This window comes from Phaeoacremonium minimum, assembly GCF_000392275.1.
Source record: "Phaeoacremonium minimum UCRPA7 unplaced genomic scaffold PA7_03_scaffold_363, whole genome shotgun sequence".
In the NCBI taxonomy this organism is placed as follows: domain Eukaryota; kingdom Fungi; phylum Ascomycota; class Sordariomycetes; order Togniniales; family Togniniaceae; genus Phaeoacremonium; species Phaeoacremonium minimum.
Window position 1 is genome coordinate 11087 of NW_006921267.1, and position 14092 is coordinate 25178.

A 14092-nucleotide genomic window follows, 5' to 3' on the forward strand; every position below is an offset into this window, starting at 1 on the left:
AGGCGGTGCCCCGTTTCGACTGTCGGCAAACTCGTGGATGGCCGCATTGAATCTATCCGACTTAGGGTTTCCGCCGTCACATTCTGACCTACACCGAGAAACGCGTAGCGGGATCTTCATATTGACAGGCGGGGCCACCCTACGTAGATCAAAAAGCCACTGCTGACTGACCTGTGGTTGCCCGCGAAAATATTCAGCTGATGCGCGCGAAGACGCCACTTGGAGGAATTCGGACGACTTGGTTGGTTCGAAAGATCATCAGTTCGCATGATGCATCTGACTTAGATTTCTCACGAGAACCACATGGCAACCATTATTGGCTATAAGGTCGCGACTGGTTTGGGTGCGAGCGAAAGTGTATATACGAAATACTAGGCTGCTTTCGATATGGCCATCCTCTGGGTCTCGGGAACGGGTAGGGCTGCATTCAGCCTCTCCCCGCATCGGAAGCAGTTGTCTTTGCCTAGAGGGTCTACACTACCAATAGAATCAATTTAGTATGTCTAGTCTAGGCCTCTTAGAGAAAGGCTGAACCCTCATGAAGTAAGCCAAATCCTACATCATGCATATCACCCGTTGGTTTCCAATCAAGCATCAGCGATTGGCTTATGCCAGACTGCTCTGTATTCGTGGCTGCCTGAGAATGTTTCCAAAACGGGAGACATGTGCGCTTGTTGGGAAGATATGCTAGTAACCTGTTGCTTTTCGCCATCACCTATGTGGATGGAATCGACAATTACAGGAGGCGAGTGCCCTACCCATTTGAAAAAGTCGAAGGGTTTAAAGGAAGGAGTCCCGGATGAGGGCAGCAAGATGCTATCTTCGGGTACGCCGCAAGTCATGCAGGCGTGTTCTAGTGGAAGGCTATCGCCGCACTGCCCAGAAAGCGCGATCTTTCTTTTCTTCAGCTCCAACGAGCGCCTCATTGAGTGGAAGCTCATGGTTTTATTAGGCCAGGTCGAGGAGGCATGAATAAATCTGCGACTGATTCATTGGTAAACCCCCTGCATCGTGCCGAATTCACGGCGCTTAAGTCCATATTTGAAAGCACTACGACAAAGTCAACGGCTTATGATTCTGTTCGAGGAGAATAGGCAGCTGAGAATCGTTTAATCTTCTACTTCGCCAGGCTGCCGGACTACGCGTACTATCTCAATCAGTAATTTCACACGTCACTAACACCTCATCTTGGATATTGACTAAAGTCAAGATGTCAAGATATATACTCGTTTTAAGGGAATGAAGGTCGTACTGGATTCAAGGTTTGCCTTGTTTAATTTTCGTGTCAGTAACGACACAGTTCACAAACTTGATACGCAATTTGCCGCTAGACAAATTACACGCTATCATGAGAAGATCGGCTCTAGACGAAGCGCACTAAGCTCGCTATTCCCTAATTCCTTGAATTGTAGAGTGCTCGTTACATTTGCCAGAGTCTGGAAGTTATTCTTTGAAATTTTCGGGCTTGGCATCACTCTTTGCTTCCTTCAGTTTCTGTCCCCACACGACAAGCCTTTGATGTTAGCATATCTCACAAACCAGTTCTTCGTCTATGAAAGCTTATAGCGGCATCACTAAGGGAACTTGCGAAGGAATGAATAGTCAGACCTTTCTTTTGAAGTCTGCTCCTTGCTTCCGATTGAGATGAAATCGCAAGCCATCGTCATGGAGGCTATGTCTTCTTATGAGTAGCTCCCATGCCCCTTTTGAGACATATGCAGAATGATAGAGTAAGCTCTCGCTCTACTTTTTCAGCTTTTTGCCGTTTATATCACATGGGTATTTCATGTTGATCCCAAATACTAAATACTGTCTTTTGCATTTACAAACAATGAGCCTCTTTGGGTAGAATATCTAATTTTCAATACAAACACCCCCCTAGGAGTGTTTGAGGTTACCACAGTTTAGTACCCTGGAGCTCTCAGCGGCCAGTCTCTGTTTAAATGGATTTCATGCCAGTACTACGGCAAGCTTTGCAAGTCAACTATATTGATTCTTATCACCGTCCATCAAAAGTAACCTAGGACTATCACAGGTATCCACCTCAGTTACAGTAGTAGACGTTACAGTTGGGCGAGCTCAGTGGTTCTAAGGGTGTCTGAAGTTCATGACAGTTGACCACTCAATGGCCGAGGTCTCAACTCATCAGAATTCCCTTGGAGATAAAACAAACACCAAATGAATCAATGGTGATGACCGAATCAATAGTAAGTATAATGGAAGCCCGCTGCTGAATTAGACACTGTTCGTAGCTGAGGGCCCTTATCATCCCAAATATCGACTCTGCAGCCGCCGTGCAAAGAGGAAACGAGTCAAAATGAGTGAAAGAAAGCGAGGCAAAAATATATTTTGAGTGACGAGGACTAGAAGTGCATTCTCACTTTAATGATATGAATCCAGTTTACGAAGGGGTCATCGTTGGGTTCGAAGAGCTCGGCGGACTCCGACCCAATAGTATTGTCCCGCGCTGTCAGCGCCTCTGCTAAATTAACTCTGCAGACATTGGGTAATCCAAATCAGGGACTCTCATATGCAAGTCTTAGTAATAGACAGAGCCTTCTCTAGCAAGCGAGGGTCGTTTGCCTTTTCGCGCATCATCCTCGCTTGAGGGATTTTCATGTCTGGAAGCTATCATCAAAGGTCATTTGTAGGCTAATCCCAAAACTCGTGAAACAGTGAAGATGGATTCATGCCAAAGCGAGGGCAACCCTGACATGTACGGTTTAGGGATTCGCGTCGCTTTCTATCTTCAGTGGTTCGGAACTCTGTTTGCGGCTTGGTTAGCCCCAACAGAGGTCCCTGGTCTTCGTTTGTCCAATGCATTCTTCATCTCTGCAACCTTCTTGGCCTTACTAATTCAGACTTCGCGAAACACGCTTACGTCGTTAGACATTTATATCACATTGCTACTGACATACGGTGCTTATTATTACTACGTGCCCGTCTATGCCTGGCGCTTTGTTTCTGGATGCAGCCCGTTCTGGGACCCAACAAGGTGGCCTATTGTACGAGCCACTGCGCAATACACAGTTTTGAACTTATGGCTTCTCATTGCCGTGACTGGCTATCAAATGTGGTTCTGGACAACAGGTGTGAAGTCGCTGCCGAGGACTGACACAGGTTGTCGAGAGTACGGCTTCTTCTTTGCCAAGGTGCCTTTGAAGGACGGGCTATTTGTTGCAGTTAATATCTTCTTTGCCATTGTTTTGCTCCTTTGCTGTTGTGGAAGCCTGGTATTTATGATGCGTGTCATGAGGCCTCCCAGGCGGCTGAGAAGAAAAGAAAGAAGGTTTAAGAGAAAAAGGGAGAAGGACAAAATAAGGTATGTACAAGTGCCTTTAGCCCGAATCTGGGACAACTTGAACTGATCCGCCATTATTGTAGCATTGAACGAGTAACGAACCTGAGACTCTTGCAGACAGTAAGCAGCTTAACGGTTGCGAGTGTTGTGACTGCTGCAGTGGAACTCACTATACGGTGGAACAAATTGACGGGAGTAAACGATGTCTCGACTGCCGGCCAAACTATTCCCGTTATCATTGCTGCAGGCCTACTGGCGCATGTTATATACGTCTTCCTATGGCCCGAGCACGACGCAGCAATCTTCCCGGAGCAATACCGCCGGAGTGATCCTCACATGCCGTTCTCACCAGAGACTGAGTTTCCACGGCCACCAGATGGTCCTCGTCCGGTGCCGCCTCATTATCCACCCGGCGTTCATGGTCCACCCGGCGTTCATGGAAGACCGGCGCCCCGAAATAATCTTGAGCCGACTGATGCACATGAGCCGCCCGTGATGGAACAACTGCCACGGCGTGACCCGGACCGGTAGTAGCATAGGAGCGACGAAGGCAGCAGTGATATCTAGCTGTTGTGGGATGACATGGAAACAACTATTTATCCAAATGGGCTGTCGATCACGTTTGAACGTTATCAGAGAAGGCACAAATGGCTGCAGTGTCCAATACAAACTCGCTTAAAACGCTATATGAGCAAAATTACATGCTGTCATGAGTCGATTGGCTCGGTGTGACCACTCTATCCGCCATCCCAGAACTTGAAAACGGCAAAGTAGCCACCGCGCTTGCCTTAATGTCTAAGTTGTCGCCATTTTCTCTGGCGATGCGTTCGAGTCTGATTGCTTCTCTCCAGCACTTCGAGGCTTAGCGTCAGTCTTTGCGTCCTTTGGTTTCTGTCCCCATACGACAAGCCTTTTTCTGTCAGCGAGTCCCACAAACTGTTCTTCGTCGATAAAACTTACAGTGGCATGTACATGTGGACCTGCATTCGAGGTGTTAGTCCACTGACCAGTTTTCAACTCTGTATGACCAGAACTAACCTTTGGATTGAACGCGTCTTTTCTCGCAGCCTCGCAAAACTCAGCTATCTCGGCATCACTCATTCCCAGCATGGCAAATAGCTTTGTGCTGGCGCCTTCTAATATCTCATGCATGTCTCTCAAGCCCATGACGCCTACCTCCTTCGCTATCGCGCCCTTAGCCCACGGCCCAATCGGACTCTTCAGCTTGAGTTCGCGCACATGCTTGAAACCGGCGTCATGAAGGCGCTCGGCATTCTTTGCACTGGCAGAGACGTCGATGCCGATAAGTGCGGCAGACGACTTCATCTTGAAGCCCCACTCCTCCATGGGAAGACCAGTCGCGCTGCCGTCATCGCAGCCGAGGGGGAGGCAGAACTCCTGCAGCTCGATCCAGCCACCCGGCTTGAGAGCCTTGTAGGCCTGCTCTACGAGGCGGCCCCAGTCTGCCACACCCATGCCGAGGGATCTCGTGTGGATGAAGTCGAACTTGCCGGTGAAGTCTGATGGCCAGGGCTGATTCGCGTCGTCGACGAGCCATGAACAGTTGACTGGCACGTACTCTGGTTGAATGGGGCTGAGGTCCGTGCCGATGATGTTTGTTTTGGGGTGTGCGAGTGCGAACTCAATAGCCCAGGCTATGGCGTGTAAGTAAAGGGCAATAATCGTGCCTTTCATGTTTCGGGTTCTTACCACCGGTGCCTGCGCCGATGTCTAGCGCATCGGTCATGTCTGCTGGCAGAGGAGATAGGTACAATCGACCGTTGAAGGTCTTGGTCCATATCATGTGTTGCAGTTCTGCGGAATTAAATATCAGATGCGAATTTCTTTGCCTGAAACTATAATGCTCACCCAGTCGATCCATCTCTTGCTGCAAGACAGTCAGTATTGCTACGTCTATTGTACTGAAAGCAAGTCGTCACCTCATCATTAGGGAGAGCATATTCTTATTCAAGTCAGTGCTAGATGCCCTACATCCAGATCCCGTTGATGGCAGCTTTCACACTTACGGCTCTCTGCGTAGGCATGATATCTTCGACCATGTTCATATCGATAGTTGGTAGCCGATGCCGTCATCGACGTTGCGATGCTTGACGTCTGTCAGCCAACGGCTTGGTAAATGACTTACATCTCGGCGTGGTCATGTGAACAGGGGCCGGGCCACCGGAGTCAGGCCCCGGGTGGAGCACGCATCGGATACTCACGATGAGGTGTCACTTTCCGCCGCGTCGGAAGAAGACTGTGGGCCATCCGATTATGGGTTAGTCGTGAGCCGTGGAGACGAAAGGGGAGACAAGAATCGGGGCCCGGTCTAATGTCCTTCTGATCCTTCCTCTCTGAGGTGAGGTGAGACAAGGAAAGCGGTGAAAATGGGGAAGAGAGGGGAATGCCACTCTGCCAATCGGCTGAGAAAGCGGGAAAACAAGCAATTACAGAGCGAGCGAACGAACGAACATCGGCTTCCAGAGTGACGAGCATGCCAGAGTTTTGCCAGCTCTGGCTGAGATTTCCGCTGCCCCCGCTGGCGCCGCTGGCCACCGGCTTCAGGGCGGCTCCTGTGTCATCGTCGGCAGGCATTTTGATAAGCGAGTCCCGTACCCAGAAACGAGGAGTCCGCGATTGACCACTGCTATGGGGAGACAATGACAAACAAAGTTCTGACACAAGCGCTAGAACGCTATGCGCAAATGCAACACTCAGTACACGAGAAAGCGTATAAATTCAATGAGGTTGTCTTCTCAACTCTGAGAAGACCGGCGATGCTAGACAAAACGGAAATCCCCGCTTTCTCGCGGACGGGCAGACGGCCAGGTGTTCAGTTTTGCTCAGGGTCCGTCGTCCGGAGTGTCCTTCTGAAAAGAGCAGCTGCGAGCATGATGACCAGGGGTTTGACTGGCCAGGCAAACGCGTGCTGGCGGCGTTTCGGCACCGTAAAAGCTCCGTGCTCACATGCTGACGGAAAAGGGGGCTCGTTGTTGTTGTTTGTGAAGAGTTGTCAATGATTCTAAACATGAGGAAAACCACGAGTGGGGACAGGTGTTGCAGTTCTCAAAACAAGAGAAGAGTCTACAAGAGACTTCGCAACTGGAACCAAACCAGCGTTTGAGGTAATTGCTGTTGTCAATAGGTGCCCGTAATAATACTTGAGACCGCAAGACTGGGTCCAGCCAAGCCAAGGCTTGTGGAAACTTGAGTGGCAGAACCGCCTAAATTACGTTAACAATTTTTTTGGTGCTGCGCTATCGTTATCGATTACAGTGGATTACAGCGGGTGCTCTTGCCAAGAGATCCCCCAAAAATTTAGAGACACGGCGGCTGTCGGTCGCACCTGCCGTCGGGGTCGAAATGAGGCCTTGGATTGCGTGCTCGATGGCATTATGCTCGCCATTCGCAGCCGGTATGATAAAACAGGTCATTTACGGAAGGAATGTTCAGTTCCCCTGAAGCTAGGTGAATTCGGCATGCGTAGAGTGGAAGCCTCTGTCAGTTATCAGCCAACTTCCATCTCGCATGCACAGCAGCTATGTGAGGATCGGAACCCCCAAGACGCCCCCCAAAGTGACCTACTGCGTAGAGGACCCAAGGCCCAAGGGGACCTGTCATGCCCACAGTTTTTCCATGTTTATTTCCCCACGGTCGGTTGACGGGCGGCGCTTGTCGGTAGCGTAGCCGGACCGAGCGCGGCTAGAGCTGTCGGCTGTCGGTGCCTTGCCTTAGCCCTTAGGGGAGAAAATCGTAGGCAAAACGGAACCCACCCCCACAACCTACAGTAGCTACTGGACTGGACTGAACCACTGTGGCGGCGTTGGTGAGAACATTTCACATCCGTTATGCAAGGTGAATGTCTGTCTACGGTCTACACACCATACATGATACATGATTAATTCAGTCTTCGTGTTCTCTCAATAATTGTTTCCATGGCTCCTTCCAATAATGTCTCTATCATCTTAGACAAACATTTTTCTTTTCCATTAGGGAAGCGACATCCGGCGGCGTAGTTGCCCTTCCTGACCGACGACCCCGCCTGTCCGCCCCCCGGTCAGTTACCGTCGATCAACGGGGTCCCTGTTAGTGCAGTACCCACCAAGAACAGTCATATTTGTTCTACCAAAATTGAAGTGTGTTTCTCTGCATCATGTTCACATTCCTTTGGTGAGATCTTGTTAGTCTAGATCTTAGATAGTAAATTGAAGAACGACTAGGACAAAGAGAGAGTGTTGAGTCTGATCCCAGATGGTCTCATTTCGATCGATTGCGCAATTATCAACTATCATGTTCCTATCTCTGTTCTGGACCACCTGCCTTACTCGTAACTCACTCGTGAGAGAACGAACTAAGTATTAGATAGATATCCAGGTGTACGTACGGTAATAACGATCTCGGCGATGTCCAGAAGGGTGAAGCGGCGCGGATGCGTAGCGCACTAACAGCGCCACCAGATTAGATAAGCCCGCGGGGCGCGCGCGACAGGCTTTGCCGCCTGGGCCTTCTCGAGGCCTGGTCGCTAGCACGCCATTTCCCCTGCAAAGCAGCAAAGACGGAAAGTTGCACGCTTTTCATGGCAAAAGGATCAACCATTGGCCTAGTTTCGGGGCCGGTCTGATCAAGTCAAATCTCGTCAGCGCAGGCCGGGCTGTACCGGTATTCTGCCATTTGCGGGGAGGCAAGTCCGCAAGTTTGCAAGGTTGCATCAAAGGTCGGGTCACTTTACGCAGTAGGTCGCCGAATGATGAAGAGGGTTACCCAGAGAGATGGATACTACCTGAGGTGTATGTAAATGTTGAGGTGCAGTAGTTGGTTAGCTAGTAAGTTAGTTAGTTAGCTGGAGAGATAGAACAGAGAGAGGCAGAGAGAGGGACAAAGAGAGAGAGAAAACGAAGGGATCCACAGCGGTCAAGTGTCCAACTAACATTAAGCCCGCTAAGGCTCATTAAGCGCTCCACCGCCTGTATTTCGCCATTTTGGGCCTGCATCACACCTCCCACCTTGTCTCTCTCGTCTCGACTCCTCCTCGTCACCTTGCCTCTCTGACTGACGACTGACTGACTGACGGACCACCACGCACTGCACCTGCACCTGCACCCGCACGCCGCCGTATAGCACCCCCACCCCGAAGGCTCGTCCGTTCCTCGCCCACGGTCACCATTGATAAAGAGACGACCACGACCACGAGAACGACGACAGCGGGTTGAACCCCCATATAAGCCCTATAATCCCTACCTACCTGGACAGTCAGACAGGGCTGGTGGCAACCCTGGACTCCAAACGAAGAACAACAACAACAAGAAGAAGAAGAAGCGTGGCAGTCTGTCCTCCGGCGTCGGCATCTGGACAGTCAAGGTGCCCAGACACCCAGACAGACAAAACAGACAAAACAGACTCCCGGACCCCAGATTATACAGTACATTCGTACTGCCGCATAGCATCGCATAGCACAGCCTCGCATCGCATCATATCGCCGCAGGCTTGTGCTTTCGTCCTTTTCGCATTGCGACTCGTCCGCTTCGGATTGCGTGCCCCTCGACCGCTCCCTTTTTGCTTCTGATCTGAGCTGCCCTGTCCTTGTCCTTGTCCGGCTTGGTCTGGTCTCTGGTCTCTGGTCTCTGGCCTTTCTCTGGCTTCTGCCTCTTCCTATCCGCCCGCCCGCCCGCCCAGCACGCCAGCAGGCTGAAGTATCCTGGACCTGGCCCCGGAGCTGGAGCTGGACCTCTACCTCTCAAGCGACGCTACTCCTGGACTTGAACCTGGCCAACGGACAGCTCGGCTGGGCTGGGCGACACCTCCTGTTTGTCAGACCGTCTGCGGGAACATTCCTTCCCCCGAGTCGCTCCTCCTCCACAGTCACCAAAGGCCGTCAGTCGTCTTATTGATTGCATCAGCAAAGACAAGACAGGACTACCGTACCGTATTACTCCCTCCAGGACCACCAGCGGACACACGCCTGCCGTGAGAGTGCTCACTCTCCCCTGTGAGCACGTCATCCTTCGCCGAAACCTTGCCTACCTGCGCGTCCTACCACAGCACACGCTGCTACGAGCCGAAACACACGCAACCGCCACTCCTTCTGTCGCCAATGGCCCGCCCGCCTACGTGCTCTGCTGCCATCGTCTAATCCCCAACCCTAATCTCCCTCCGGAACGCCCTCCGACCGCTCATTTCTCCCTGTCTCTGACTGACTGACTGACTGTCTGTCTCTCGTGCCAGCAGCAGCCCCGTGCGGAGCCTGCTCTGCTCTGCTCTGCTTGCTTCTTTCCTCCTGACTGACAGACAACGCACCCCAGGCCTCCAGGCCCCCAGGCCCCCCAGGTACAAGTACCTGTTACGACCTGCGGCTCTCCCTGCCCATCCCGCTACCATGGACCACCCCTCTACTATATACCTGGCCAACAGCGGGCGTCGCCCGTCCTCGAGAAATAATGACACCGCCTTGCGCCCAAATGACGCCGACTTGACCCATCATCACCACCACCATGATATTAGTCACCACCACCACATCACCTCCTCTCGAACTTCCTCACATCTTACGAGCCCTCCGCAGACCGACGACGATGAGGTAGAAACCTCCTCCGGCCTCGATATCCAGGAGCTGAAGGAGCAGAACTGCGATCGCCGCCGCCCCGAAGAAGACGACCATTCTCGGCTGGACAGGATGTCGGCGGACTTGGTCGGAAAGACGGTGACTCCCTTCTTAAGGGAACATGTCCCCGGCCTGTATGCTCCGGTCTCCAAGATCGACTCGTCGGAGAAGGATGAGTCCAAGACACCGTCAGTAGACACGAACAGCAGATACTGCTATCGACACAGGCCAGACTCAAAATGCAGAAGAGCTGCTGATGAGTCTAAGATGGCCAAGATCCAATCGGTAAGATGCCCCTATTGTTCACTGCCTGCAAGCTGGTTAGCTGACCCTTCTCGCTATAGGAACTTGACAAATTGCCGTCTGCTGACCAACAAGCCATCACAACCATATGGAGTCTCTTCTCAGCAGCTCCGTCAAAGCATAGAGAGCTGATGCTACAGGGTGTCATCACCCAGCTCTGCTTCCCTCAACTCTCGCTCATCTCTCGTGAGGTACACGATCAGCTTAAGATCGACTTCCTCACCGCTTTTCCGACAGAAATATCCTACAAAATCCTATGTTATCTAGACTCAACAAGTCTATGTTCAGCCGCTCAGGTCTCAAGGAGGTGGAGACAGCTGGCTGACGACGATGTTGTTTGGCACCGGTTGTGCGAGCAGCACATCGATCGTAAATGTACCAAGTGTGGGTGGGGACTACCGCTTCTGGAGAGGAAGCGACTCCGAGATTGGACAAGGCAAAAGCAAGCTCAGACCCAGCGACAAGAGGAGGCCGCAGCCGCCGCTGCAGCTGCAACAGAATCGGAACCAGAACACCACATCCCCACCACAAAACCACCTCTACCGCCTGCACCTAACACGCCTCGCTCTCCTGGGTCGCCCAAGCGTGATGCTAGCTACTTCGACTCGGATGGCCCTGCAAAGAGGCAATGCGTAACCCGCGTCGGTTCCTCTGAGCAGACCAGCTCCCAGGAGCTGCGCAAATTTCGACCCTGGAAGGATGTTTATCGAGACAGATTCAAGGTTGGGTCCAACTGGAAGTATGGTCGGTTCAACTTCAAATCATTCCGTGGACATACGAACGGTGTCACCTGCCTTCAACTTTCTGCCGATGATAATATCCTGGCCACTGGAAGCTATGACGCCACCATCAAGATATGGGACGTCGAATCGGGCGAGGTGATTCGTGAGCTGAAGGGTCACACACGTGGCATCCGGACACTGCAGTTTGATGACAGCAAGCTCATCAGCGGAAGCTTGGATAAGACCATCAAGATCTGGAATTGGCATACCGGTGCTTGCCTTGCTACAATCCAGGGCCACACTGAAGGCGTCATCAGCGTGAACTTTGATGGCGACGTCGTCGCGTCTGGTTCCATTGACTCTACGGTGAAGGTCTTCAATTACAAGACGAAGCAGAGCTTCTGTCTTCGAGGCCACACAGACTGGGTCAACCAAGTTAGACTCGACATGGGGAGCCGCACGTGCCTGTCTGCCTCAGATGATTGCCGCGTCATCCTCTGGGACTTGGACACGAAGCGGCCCATTCACATATTCGAAGGACACGTTGGCCATGTTCAACAAGTCTTGCCCCTCCCGCCGGATTTCGAACCAGATGATGATCCAACACTGGTTGGAGCAAACGACAATGATGCAGTGTCTGTAGCGAGCGGACGCAGCTCGACGCCCGCTCTCTGCTACTCCTCGTCAAACTCGTCATCGTCGTTCCTGCAGACTGACAGTGCCTACAATGGCCATACCCACACCGCTACATCCGTCAGCCCGGATGGTGATGTCCGCGCGTTCTACGGCCCGGGATTCACGAGTGACCCATCACGGCCCCTGCCCAGCCGATATATTCTTACGGGTGGTCTGGACAGCACTATTAGATGCTGGGACACTGCCACTGGCAAGTGTTTGAGGACCTTTTTCGGGCACCTTGAGGGCATTTGGGGCCTAGTTGGCGACACCCTCCGTGTTGTCAGCGGCGCAAATGACGGAATGGTGAAGGTGTGGGAGCCCAGATCGGGCAAATGCGAGAAGAGCTTCACTGGTCACCTGGGTCCCGTTACTTGCGTCGCCCTCAGCGACTCACGTATGGCATCCGGAGGTGAGGATGGTGAAGTGAGGTTGTATTCTTTCCAGGATGTGGTGGGCGAAGGCACCCCTGGCTTAGCATAAGGGCGCAGGAGAAGGCACATAGTCTGTGCACAGTCGTTTATTTTACTCCGGGGCGCTTCATTCGTCCTTTTACGTCATATACCCTTTCGCTTGGATCGTACGGAAGGTAGTGAAAGTCTCTGGAAGGTATGAGACCGCATGGCGGCGCGCAGTTTTTGTTTCTCACATCTTGAACTTTGCATGGAAGGCGGCGTTGAAAACCGGGCACCGGTTACACAAAATTGGATAGAGGTAGGATGGTCTATCTACTGTCACATTTCTGGAGTCAAATATCGAATTTATATCATCTACGTCAACGTGTTCCAAAAGGCTCGCTTTGTGATGCATCTCATGTGAAATGCGATCAAATCCTCTGTCCACCACCATCGAACAGCATGACATCCGTGGAGAGGACGGCACTCCTCGGATTGCAATGTCCGTCGCGGTTCTCAAACTCGCTATCTGTCAGCCCAGCAACTCTCACATCTACCCAGTAGTGATCGGCCCTCCGAACACGTCAGACGAGATAGCTGAGCTAACGTGAGTACATAACACAACCACGTCAGTCGCCAACTCGACAATTCAGAGGTTGCCTCGCAGCGCTGTAGATAATCCGAAGCTGCCAGATAGGTGCCTGACCGCCACGCTGGTAAGACCGCTGACGAGTAGTCAGAACTGCAAGTAGGCTATGAAGGTAATGACCAGACACCATTATCGGTGTATGAGTGTCTGCTAGGCCCAGCCTGGTCAGCAGGAGCCGCGTCGGAGTAATTCCTGTAAGTAGGCAGCAAGCACATATAAGAGGTGGTCGACAGGAGGTTGCCAAGCCAGGATGGAACCCGTGAGTTTGATATCCCTTCAACTCGCTATTTGTGCTGCAAACTCAAGATGAAGCTGTTCGACATTATAGTCTTTGGTGCACTAGCCGCACCGATCCTGGGTCTCCCGACTGACACCTCGTCGACGAAGCGGGTTATCATAGATCCGTATCGTGATTGCCAGACGAAGCCTATCAATCCGGTGTGTATCCAGGCTATTCCTCGGGGTGTTGATGCAGCCGTTACGGCCGAGGTATGTTCTGCTAACTTCCAGAAGGTTAGACCGTGATAGAAGCTCGCGAGTTCGAGAGAGGAAGTGTCCACCGACCAAGCAACATTGCCATCAGCAAAATGCATGATGTGATTAGAATGAACCCAGATTAAGGTTGCAAATGGGAAGGTGTGGATTATGGTCAGAGGTGGCCGCTTGTTTAGGAAAAGGCTGAGAGCTATCTCCTTGATTGAGCCCATAATGATCTAGGTTTGAGAAGACTTATAGACTCATGCCGCAAGGAAATCTCAGAAGGAATACAGCGTGAGCCTGCAATTTATTCTCAAGACTACACTGTTATGGTTTGTTAGACAAACCTCAGCGAAATCTAGTGTTGACTAGGACACAACGACGTATTGCTCCAGAGACGATCTATATTACAAAAGTCACTCCCATTATCAATCAAATTGTGCTCCTACTCCCATCAGATCATCTTTCATTCGTTGTAACCATCCGGGCTTGAAGAAAAGCCGTGAATGTGAACTCTCCGTGTGTGGATCCAGATGTGACCGCTCAGTCAATGGAATCCTAACTGACAACGAAGAGGCAACACTAGACCATTGTATTCCGTTGAAAAAAGGACCCCTGTTCCAGTCCCAGTCGCCTGGTATCAGGCACGGTTGTCAGTCGGTTTCGCGGCTGAAGACAGGTGTCACAGGGATCTCATTGCCTCACCATTCAGTCGAAGAAGACTCGTGTATGGCCGAAGATTGACCCGGGTGATGCGTCCTATTGAAGCCATGGTACGCAATGATTCGTGGACCGAGGTGCGACCTCGGTGTGAAGCGGGAGTTGTGCAGCTTCTGAAAATGGTGTGGTGCTCTGACGACTGAGGAAGGTAAGGCGACCTCTTGGATGTTCTACCGGGACGAGATGCAGGCTTCAGGGTATGCAGCTGTGCAGGGATCGCAGCTTGGTTACCTTATCTACACCTCCGCCAGGGTA

General features: G+C 51.7%; 2 protein-coding genes across 2 annotated transcripts; one reads left to right on the forward strand and one right to left on the reverse strand.

Moving 5' to 3' along the window:
• Positions 1–4096: 4096 nt before the first annotated feature.
• UCRPA7_4740 (putative tam domain methyltransferase protein) lies at positions 4097–5105 on the reverse strand (the record flags this gene model as incomplete). The annotated part of the gene is made up of 4 exons (XM_007917291.1): positions 4097–4211; positions 4262–4281; positions 4340–4956; positions 5012–5105. The coding sequence occupies 4 exons, from the start codon at positions 5103–5105 to the stop codon at positions 4097–4099; spliced, it is 846 nt and encodes a 281-aa protein (XP_007915482.1).
• A 4863-nt stretch (positions 5106–9968) lies between these two features.
• On the forward strand, positions 9969–12079 carry UCRPA7_4741 (putative sulfur controller-2 protein; the record flags this gene model as incomplete). The annotated part of the gene is made up of 2 exons (XM_007917292.1): positions 9969–10181; positions 10241–12079. 2 exons carry the CDS (start codon positions 9969–9971, stop codon positions 12077–12079), a joined length of 2052 nt encoding a protein of 683 aa, XP_007915483.1.
• Between the last annotated feature and the right edge of the window lie 2013 nt (positions 12080–14092).